This window comes from Garra rufa, chromosome 1 (genome assembly GCF_049309525.1).
Source record: "Garra rufa chromosome 1, GarRuf1.0, whole genome shotgun sequence".
Lineage (NCBI taxonomy): Eukaryota > Metazoa > Chordata > Actinopteri > Cypriniformes > Cyprinidae > Garra > Garra rufa.
Window position 1 is genome coordinate 34,852,603 of NC_133361.1, and position 11,648 is coordinate 34,864,250.

The following is an 11,648-nucleotide window of genomic DNA, read 5'->3' on the forward strand; positions in this document are numbered from 1 at the left end:
TGATACTCGTGAATGCATGTGTCAAGATACTCTTGTGAACGTGTATGTGTCGTAAATGCGCAAGTGTCGTGATACTCTCGTGAATATGCATGCATCGTGATACTCTCGTGAATGCGCATGCATCATGATATTTTCATGAAAGTGTATATGTCGTGATACTCTTACTCTGCATCATAATCTCGTGAACATGTATATATCGTGATACTCTTGTGAACACGCATGCATCACGATACTCCTGTGAATGCGTATGTATCGTGACACTCTTGTGAATGCGTATGCGTCGTAATACTCCCGTGAACACGTACGTGTCATGATACTCTCATGAACGCTTAAGTTTTGTAAAACTCTTGTGAACGTGCATGTGTCGTGGTACTATCGTGAACTCGTATGTGTCGTGATACTCTCGTAAACATGCATGCATCGTGAAACTCTCATGAATGCGTATGTGTTGTGATACTCTTGTGAACTAGTATGTGTTGTGATACTCTCGTTAACACACATGCGTTGTGATACTCTTGCAAACGTGAATGTGCCATGATACTTTTGTGAACGTGTGTCAAAGACTGACAGGGAAAAGAAGAAACAACCGAATAAAGTCGTTATTTTTGTTTTCTTCCTGCACAAAAAGTATTATCATAGCTTCATAAAATTACGGTTTATGCACTGATGCCACATGGACTATTTTATCAATGTTTTTACCACCTATCTAGGTCTTAAACGTGGTAGTTGTGTTGCTGTCCATGCAGGGTCAGAAAGCTCTCGGATTAAATTCTGTTCTGGAGATGAACAAAGGTCTAAGGGTTTGGAATGACATTTGGGTAAGTGATTAATGAAAGAATTTTCATTTTTTCACATTCTCTTGGATCATGGTTTAGTTCACCCAAAAATGACTCTCATGAGAACAAAAAATTGTCCAGACAATAGAGTTCCAATGTTGTTTTGGACCCCATTGACTTTCACTGTATGGACAATTAAAACAATCTTTAAAATATCTTCAGGTTAGGAATGAGATGCAGGTGAGTAATTGCTCTAATGTTTAATATATGCCTTTAAATGCACATTTTTGATTGTTTTATAATCCAACAGGTAAGTCTAAATGCTTAGAAAAGTAATAGCAATAGAATAGCACACTTCTACTCAACAAGCCATATGATTTGAGATTCGTAGCACAAACAATGCGAGTCAAGTTGCACAGAAGTTTATTCCCTAGGGCTCAAATAGTAATTGCCTTCACAAGCACCACAAAATCCTCTCCGACAACGTGCTCACACACTCACTCCAGTTTTAATGGGTGTGATGACTTCCTCTGCTTCCTATGGTATTCCTACACAGCCACTGAAAGCTCAAACACAAAACCACAAATATACACACAAGCACACACGTTCAAGCATCATTAGTGGTGCTTGTTTTCCCCCTCTCCCTTTTTCCCATCCTCCTGTTTCTCCAGGAATGGATCCCTCAATTCATCTCGGAGCTCCCACACCCACTGAGCCAGCCTCATCACTCCCATCCCTGGAAACCCTGCTCACCGGCAGAGCCCTTGGATCCCACAGACACAGAGCAATCGGTATGAACCACCAAAGGACACTATGCACACAAACACACACACACACACACACACACACATACATACGTATACACACCCTCCAACCCCACCTTGCCCCACCCCCTCAGCAAACGAAAAAAAAAAAACAGCGGATGAGGAAACCAACAAACACGGCAGATAACAAAATACCTGCTACATAAAAATTGAAGAAGATAAGGTTGACATGCCTTGGGATGGTGCATTTCCCATAATGCCTTCACCGTGCTCCGCTGCCTACAAGAGAGAGCCACCAGCCTGCTTCCTGATCCACCCTCCTGGTCCTCCTCCTCTCTCTTGTCTTCACTCCGTGTCGTTAGTCTCTCCCGGAGCCGGCTGCGTTTCTATTCGCTCCTTTTCTCCTTCCGTCCCTGCCTTCCTTTGTCTCGCTCTCTCGCTCCTGTCCTCTGTTCCTCTCCCTCTCTCTCTGAGCGCGCGAGATGGGCTTTCTCCAGCTGGTTCTCGCGGGCAGTGCCGTACGCGTGTGAGGCGGTGTGTGTGTGTGTGCGCGACTCGGGAAGAACGAGCGTGTGCGGTCGTGTGTGCATGTGTGTGTATGTGTGTACGTCCTTGCTCTGTGCTGTGCAATTCAGCTGGTTTACCAGTGTTGGAGAAGCTGCAAAGAGCTTTTACTAAACACACAGCTTGAACTAAGCAAGACGGAAAAAAAACAGTCAGTGATAGATTAGCATGGTTTTGTTGTTCTCCTCTCTCTCTCCCTCTCTCTCTCTCTTAAAGGTACAGTCTGTTCTCCGCAGTGATTGTGCTAATCTCTTTTCTCTTTGCCCTTCTCTCTTTCTCTGTCTCTGCAGACTCCTTTGTAGAGGAATATTAGGAGCTCTAGGGATCGGAGCTCTCCGTGGTTCTGAAAGTCACGGAACGGGCCCAAGGGAGCGGTGCTCAGGCGGGGGGAGGGAGGGGGGAACACGGAGGTCCCTCTTTACGCACAGAGAGACCACCAGGAGGAGAAGGTGCTTCATTTAACATGGAAATGAAGGTGGAAAGGAGTTAAAGGGTTAGTTTATAAAAAAAAAAAGAATAAATAAACAAAACAGTCATCATCATTATTGTTGTTATTGTTGTTACATTATTATTTTTAATAATATTTATAAACAACAATACAACAACAATTAAACATAATTATAATCATTTAAATAATATTTATATAATACAGTATATATTTATATAACAATATAATAATAATACATTTGTAATAATATTTTGAAATAAAAATAACTATAATAATTATAATAATAGTAATGATTTATTATTAATTATATTATTTCAATAACATTAAAAAATAACTATACAACAAAATTATATAATTTTTAATAACATTTATAAATACAAATAAAATAATCATAATGTATTATTATTATTATTATTATAATAATATTTAAAATAATCAACAACAATACACAATCTAATAATATATTATTTATATTTTATATATATTTGTATATTATGTATAATATATTGTTTAGAAAAAATAAAACCATAACATAATTATAATAATAATTATTATTATTATTACAAGTTATATTATTTAAATAATATTTAATTATAACAATACACATAACAATAATAATAATAATAATAATAATAATAATAATTTAAAATATTTAGAAATAAAAATAAAATAACTAAATAATAATAATAATAATAAATTATTATTATACTTTTTAAATAATTAAAACAATAAAAATATGACAACAAATGTACATATAATAATGTTTTAATATTTAGAAATAAAAATAAACATAATAATAATAATGTCATATTATTATTTTAATAATATTTAAAATAATACAATAACAATAAGAAAATATTTTTTATAATATTTAGAATTTTGTAAAATAATATTTATTATTATAAGTTATTTAAATATTTAAAAAATACCAATACAACAATACACAAAAAATACTATTTTAAATAATATTTAGAAATAAAAACAAAACATAATAATAATAATAATAATAATAAATTTGTAATAAAACTGTAAATTATTATTACTATTATTATTATTAGTAGTATGTGCATTGTTGTCGTATTGTTTTTTTAAGAATAAGAGGATTATTATTACTACTGTTTCGTTATTGTAGTTGTATTGTTATTTTTAAATATTATTATTATTATTATTATTATTATTATTATTATAAATACTTATGTTTAATAATTTTTATTTTGTAGTTATTGTTGCCATTATTTTTAAACATTATTCTTAAACTCAAAATACTTAAAATATTACTATTAATATTATTATGTTTAATTATTGTTTTGTTATATTGTGGACATTGTTTTAGTTATATTAAGGTCATATTTCAATACATAAATGACATGAAGTCCAAAATATCTTGTGAAATTTAAAATATATTTTTCTGTGTTTCACAGGAGAATGAAAGTCATTCAGGTCTGAAACAATATGAGTGTGAATAAAAGATGACAGAATTGAAAGTTTTGGATGCTCCATCCCTTTAAATAATTAAGCTAATGACAGTAATTAACAAAGGTTGAGTGAAAGGTACTGACACTGACAATTTTCGACAGGAGAGGACAGATGTGTGAAGGCATGAGTGTGTTTAGCATAAGGAAACACATTGTGATAGTGATCCTGAGTGCGTGAGGGTTTGACAGGAGCGCAGCGTGGAAGTGTCAAGCAAGTGTTGCATGATTGCAATGAAACATGGCGAGGTTGCCATGACAGCGGCATGTCCTTCTGCATGGAAAGGGGAGGATTTTTGCCCAAGTTATCAGATGAAGCTGATGAAGGACATGACTCTGTGTCCATTAGGTAAAACACATGAAAACATCCCTCTCTTATACACATGCACCAAAACAGACATACAATAATGATGCTACAATTAACAATCACACTAAATCAGTACTTTACCTCAGAAATTAGACCACAAATCAAGCCACCTTCTCATTAACATAATGACCATGAAATAAATCAAGGTCACCTAAAAATGGTGCAAACTCAGAAGTTTGACTGTGAAACTGCTGCACAATCACATCCAATCAGAATGTTTAATGTACAGGTATGCAGAGCGGGACTTTGGACCAATGAGATTTCACTGTGGGCGGAGCTACTCAAAGCAACGATGTAAAAATAGAAACCAAGTGATCAACAAAATGTCCTGCCACAGTTGCAGCCATTTAGGACATAAGCTCAGGTTTACATGTTAGAAAGCTTTCATTGCTTGTCACAATATCACCTAGAGCCCGCAGAGGACACAATGTAACTGTGACATCAAGCACTACAGGAGAAAAGACATGGAACAGATGGTGGAAATACATGAAGGATCATGCAGAGAACACGCAAGCACATGCTAAGACAACACATCACGGTACATGGAAAAACCAGGAGGAACAGCAATGGAATAAATGGGCTGCGTAACATTTCACTGAAGATCATGTTAAGGTCATACTTCAGTTCTGCTAGTCATACTTTTGAAGGAACACATTAATGATACACCACTGACTAATAACAAGGGATGGTGTTCACTTTTTTATATTCATTTATTTATTTTTTTGAAGAGGCACTAGGACAATGACCAAAGACAAAATATATTTTAATAACATTATAGTTTATTACATATTAAGGGATATGCAAGAGCCTATATTTCAAAAGTTTAGGAACATTGTGATTTTTTAAAAATGTTTTTAATGAAGTGAAATGCTTACCAAGGCTGCATTTATTTGATCAAAAATACAGTAAAACAGTAATATTGTGAAATGTTATTTCAATTTGAGATAACGGTTTTCTATTTGAATATATTTTAAAACTTAATATTATACCTGTGATTCAAAACTGAATTTGCTGCATCATTACTCCAGTCTTTAGTATCACATGATCATTCAGAAATCATCTTAATATGCTGATATTAGGGCTGTGCAATTAATTTAAAAAATTCGGTTTTGATTTCGATTTCTTCTTCAAACGATCATGAAAATGCAGTAATCGAGATGAAACGATTATTGCGCCCCATTCCACCCCCTTACCAGTGGTGCGCTTTCGCCTCTCCGTAAAAGCCTAATTTCACATGCAAATCAGCAAAATCATGTAACGTGACTTTCATAAAACGAGACGTGCTTGATTTATTAATGTTTTTTTGATGTTGTGTTTTTAAAAGCGTAAAACAAAACTAGCACTGTTCTGTGTATGCACTCAGAGACGGAGCAAAACACGGACACAAGGTGCGAACCTAAACGGGCAAATACATGCAAAAATATTTCAAAATGAGGCGCTTTGTTATTATTCATGTAAACCCTTGTCAGTTATGTCTTAAATCATCACAAACTGTTGAGAATGAAAATACGTGTGTAACAGTATATTGAATCCGTGTGGCACTTAAAGCAACAAATAATATTCCTTCTGCTGTCTCTGTGCTTAATCTTAATAAAACTTAAAAATACAAAGAGAAAAATTGCTCACTGCTCTTGAATGAAGGACTTTTGTAGTTTTAATAAGAAACAAAGCATGTTTAACTATTACAGTGAAGACGCTGTTTTATTTTACATTTAAATAATTACATTAAATTTCTGTAGTATTGTTAGACTCCTTTAGACTTGCATAAAAGTATTCAGCATTTTTTTTTTATTCATATCTTTTTTCTGTTGTATTGTCTTTAAATTAATCACTAATGTAAAGTTTTGGACCCAGTCATAATCGTGTTAAATAATCGTGAATACAATATTGACCAAAATAATCCTGATTGGGAAAATTGAGCAGCCCTAGCTGATATGCTGCTTAATTATTATTGGTGCTCAGTTATTAATAATGGTTCTTACTATTATCAATGTTAAAATTATATTTTAATAAATATTTTTAATATTATAACTATTTTAATAAAATCAATAATGTCTATTAAACACACACACACACCCCTAAACGTGTAAATCGTAGTATGCCATGGTTTCATAAATATTAAGCAGCACAACTGATTTCTATGAAACCCTGTTTCTGCAACTGAATAAAAAATACTAAAAGGTCATTGCGAGTTTATTTCACAATTTTGACTTTTTTCTCGGACTTGCATAATACAAACTCACAGTTCTGACTTTATTTTCTCAAAATTGTGAGATATAAACTCACAATTCTGACTTTTTCCTCAAAATTGTGTGATACAAACTCACAATTGCGAGTTATGAAGTCAGAATAGCAGGATTTAAATGAACAATTGTGAGAAATAGTCAGAACTGTGAAAAAAATATTCACAATTCTGAACTCTGAGCTCACAATTGTGTGTTACAAAGTCAGAATTGTGAGATATAAACTCAGAATTCTGAGAAAAAAAGTTACAATTGCAAGATATAAACTCAAATCTCGCAATTCTGCAACTTGATCTCATGATGAAAACTTACCTGTGGGAACTTTTTTGCAAGACACAAAATACTTACCATCATGTACGTTTCATGACATATTCAATGTGAAATGTCCACTGAGTGGTGCTAAAGAAGTGTTAGTTTTTCCCCCCGGAACAGATGAACGTACATACGATACGTTTTATGTGACGTTGGTTTTGTACAATATCACAGCAGTTTTGAGTGGCGCTATAATTCTAATGCTCCATGATGTTTTAAAAAGCGTACCATCTGCACTACACCTAAACCTACCCAATAGTATGAACAAAAGCAAATGTGACATAAAACCGCAATTCAAGCATGCCGTTTTTCTCAGAATTGCGACTTTTTTTCTGCCAGTTGCGAGTATATATCATGCAATACTGACTTTTATAACTCACAACTGCAAGTTTATATCATGCAAATATCAACAAAAAAAGACAGAACTGCGAGTTTGTATCACAATTGCAAGAAAAAAAGTCTTGTGAAGAATTGTGAGATAAAAAGTCGCAAAATAAAATGTATTCAGTGGCGGAAACAGGCTTCCATAGATTTAAACATTGACAAAAAATAAGAAATGTTTTTTGAGCGGAAAATCTGCATATTAGAATTATTTCTAAAGGATCATGTGACAATAAAGACTGGAGTAATGACTGAAGAAAATTCAGCTTTGCCATCACAGAAATATATGCTATTTATAGAAAAGAGTTATTTAAATTGTAATAATATTCCACAATATTAGTGTTTTATGAGTATTTTTAGCATATAAATTCTACCTTGGTAAGCATAAGAGACTTCATTAAAAACTATTTTCATTATTATTATTAAAAACACATACATATTTATATGAAAGTGCCTCAAAAACTGTTTAAAATGACATTTTGTTTTTGGTCATATTAAGGTCATACTTCAGTCCAGCTGTAGCCTGGAAAAATCCAGACCCTAATCTATTAAGATTATGGGTCTGGCATCGAGCAATGAAAACTGCCTAACTCGAGGGGCGGCACCAAGCATGCATTTGAAACTCTAACTGCACGCAATTGGATAACGCCACGACCAATCACAACAATACACGCTTAGCTACCAGCAGAGCTAAATGATGTTTCATTAACAAAGTTCGGGAGAAGCGCGTCAGATGCTTAGCGTAAACATCACAAGTCAATCAGCGCCATAGGTTTAAATACAGCTGACTCACCTCGATTCACTCGATGGCTTATCAGTAAACCTCCACCACCCCATCTCCTCACTCCGAGTTCTCGCTACTCCAATTGGGGGGTAACGTACTCTGGGTTCGGGGCCACTCCTTCACCGGACAGCACGCCAAACATGCACTACTATTCTCCGGCTAATTATATGTAAGCGTGAACTCGTGAACTGATAGATTAAACTCTTGCCGTATCCAGTCGGCAAAACAGCAAAAACGTCCTTCTTGCAAAGGAACGATTCGAGTTTTCGGTTTTCTGTTCCTCTTTTATATGGAAAGCCAAGTCTAACTCGTTAGCCGCTTTTCCACTATCGGGCCGAACCGTTCTCAATGCGTAACCGTTCTGTTCCGTGCCGATTCGGGCCAGTCGGCACGGATACGGTTTGATTTTCCACTGCGGTGCAGATAACGGAACTATTTGGAATGTAAATACAAATGCGTCAGTCGTTGCCTTGGTAATGCAAGCCCCGCTTCTACTGTTATTTTCCTATTGGACTTGATATGTATGTTTGAGGTTTTTTTTTTTCCCGGCACTGTTTTGAAACTTTTCTTAATGCCCTTCTCTGCAAGACACTGCACTATAATAAAAAAAAACTTTTTCGTTTCTCTTTGCACCCTCCAGCTGTTGTTGAATTTTTCTTTCTTGCCAAATATCAATATTAGAGCAAATGTTTCATCCACAGACCAAAGTGTCTCAGCCATTTGTATTTATATTTACCGTATCTGTTTACTGCGCTCCCGCTTTGCCATAGAGAAACTGGTAGCCAGGCAACAGAGTGGCGACGCCATGCAAACGCATTTTATCAGCCCGGTTCAGCACGGTTGTCTAACCGTGCCGAGAATTCCGGGCCGAGAACGGTTTGTAATCGTTCCGTGCCGTACCAGGCTCAGGTGGAAACACAACTGGAACTGTACCCGAACGGTTCGGCACGATGGTGGAAAAGCGGCTGTTCATTGTAGCGGCCAAAGCCGTTTCAAACAACTTGTTGTTCATCTGTAGCGACAGCGATCTTTCAAAGTTTACTATGATTCGGACGTCGCAGCGCTGTCATCATCAGCTTAGCTCGCCTCTGTCCCGCCTACATCAGATACACCGATTTGATTGGTTCCCACAATTGCTTACGTATTGCAGTAACCTGCATCATTGCTCGATGCCAGAGTGTCTTGCAGAGACAATTCAAATTGTGCTCTCGCGAGACCTCTGGATTTCCAGGGTAGTCCAGCTGTAGAAAGTGCTATGAATCCATGTGAGCACATTAATGATACATCATTGACTCATGGCTCAAAAAATCCTTCTGATCATACATGTGCAGGTGAGTTGTGCACGGTGGTCTGTTTTTGTGCATGTGTTTTTATGGATGCTTCAAAGAAAAAGTTGCTAAGATTGACAGATAAAGGGACGGCAAGGGAAAGAGAGAGAGAGTTCTTAATGATTTGTGTCATTAATAATGTATGGCCAGGCAAGCTCAGGCTCAGGGAACATGACTGCCTGCCTGCAGTCCATCTGGTAAATGACAGAAAAAAAAGAAAGAAGGACAGGATCCAACCTGCTGCTACACCTCTATTAAGAAGAGGGAGAACACAGGAGATCTCAGGCATTGTGCCAGGGAGTTATGCATAGTTCAATCTATCACTTGCAGGTCCAAGATCAGTTTAGCCAATAAACTTGTCGCTGTGTTATAATGAGATGGGGCAGATCTGATTGCAAATCAACCTCAGTGCGGTTTCTGTTAGTGGTTATTACAGAGCAAAAGGACGGATGAGTCAGATGAGAAACGCACACACTTGCACACTCATTAATATGCAGTACTGCATGCGATACAGTTGGACCACAGGGGTCTATCACACTCAAACACAAGTGCATGATTAAACACACTCAAACACACACCCTCAATCACACTCATCTTTCACTGTCACTCTAATCTAGCACGTGCACGCCATGACGATGATGATGGGAATGATTATAATAGCCAAGTAATTCTCAAGGTCATTATTATCATGATGGAGAAAAGCGAGGGAGGAGAAACAAACTAGATTGGGAAAAAGCAAATGATGAGCATGAGAAAGAGAGAAAACAATATGGATTTATTGGAAACGGCAAGAGAGAAAACTGTGAAAGGGTCAGTTCAGTCCCTGAACCCCTACCAAGACTGGACTCTGGACAAACTGGCAAAACCAGCAGAGAACAATGCAAAACAACTGAGATACTGATTCAGTGGAAACAGCGCTCTGCTCATCTAATTTGATATATTAGGACAAAGCATCAGACTCAGCAAAAACACAGCAACTTATTCAGGGGGTTTGTAACTGTTTGCACTTGTGCTTTTTACTTTGCAATTCAATTTATGAATTTGAATAAAGGTAGCAAACATGATGTATAATATTACTACTATTACTACTACTACTACTAATAATAATAATAATAATAATAATATAGCTATAATAATTAAAATAAATTATAATTATTATTGTGTAAGGGGCTACGCCAGTCAATGACAAATTATTATTTATAATTATTAAATGAAGATGAAAATCTGACAAATTTTGGGAAGCAACGCTAAATTTTAATTTGAATAAAAGTAATAAAAAGGATGTATAATAATAATAATAATAATAATAATAATAATAATTAATAATAATAATGTATGAGGGGCTAAGCTATTAGCATAATATTTTAAAACACTGTCAACAAATTATCATTCAAAATCATTTAGACAAAGATGATAATTTCACTCTTTAAAAAATGCTGGGTTAAAAACAACCCAGCGCTGGGTGAAATATTGACAACCCCAGTGATTGCGTTGTTAAGACTCAGCGGTTAGGTTAAATGTTTAACCCAGGCTTCTGGGTAGTTTTATTTAACCCAACTATTGCTTAAAAAATACTATATTTGTTCCTTAAAATGAACCCAGAATAGGCTGGAAATTAACAGTTAAATGAACACTTATTAATAAGTTAAATAAATAATAATTAAATAATAAAAGTTTTTTAATAGCACATTAATACACTCTAAAAAATGCTGGGCTATTTTTTTAACTCAAATGCTGGGTTCAGCTTGTTGGGTCATTTTATTGGGTTATTTTTAATATTTGTTACCCAGATGCTGGGTAGTTTTCTGCACTCTAAAAATACTGGGTTATTTTTTAACCCAAATGCTGGGTTCAGCTTGTTGGGTCATTTTATTGGGTGATTTAATATTTTTTTTACTCAGATGCTGGGTAGTTTTTCTGCAATCTAAAATATGTTAGGTTTATTTTTTTAACCCAAATGCAGGGTTTAGCCTGTTGGGTCATGTTATTGGGTTATTTTTAATATTTTTACCCAGGTGCTAGGTAGTTCCCTTCCGAAGGGAACTCTCACTGCGTCCTCTAGAGGGCGCTTTTGGGGAACGCTGCAGCGTGCCTCGAGTCTGAAGAATGCATAGAAAAACTACATGAAATGGCCGGCGCCAGCGTATGACGTCACCGCGGCGCGTCAGTCGCTGCCGTTGCGTCACTACCGGGCGACCATAACATAAAG

General features: G+C 35.8%; 1 protein-coding gene across 1 annotated transcript in view; it reads left to right on the forward strand.

Moving 5' to 3' along the window:
* Window positions 1-1,010: 1,010 nt before the first annotated feature.
* srcin1a (SRC kinase signaling inhibitor 1a) overlaps window positions 1,011-11,648 on the forward strand; it is a 115,303-nt gene continuing 104,665 nt past the window's right edge. The window contains exons 1-2 of the mRNA XM_073832441.1: window positions 1,011-1,016; window positions 1,448-1,567. Of these exons, the coding sequence (XP_073688542.1) occupies window positions 1,011-1,016; window positions 1,448-1,567 (126 nt within the window). The remainder of the gene's footprint in view (window positions 1,017-1,447; window positions 1,568-11,648) is intronic.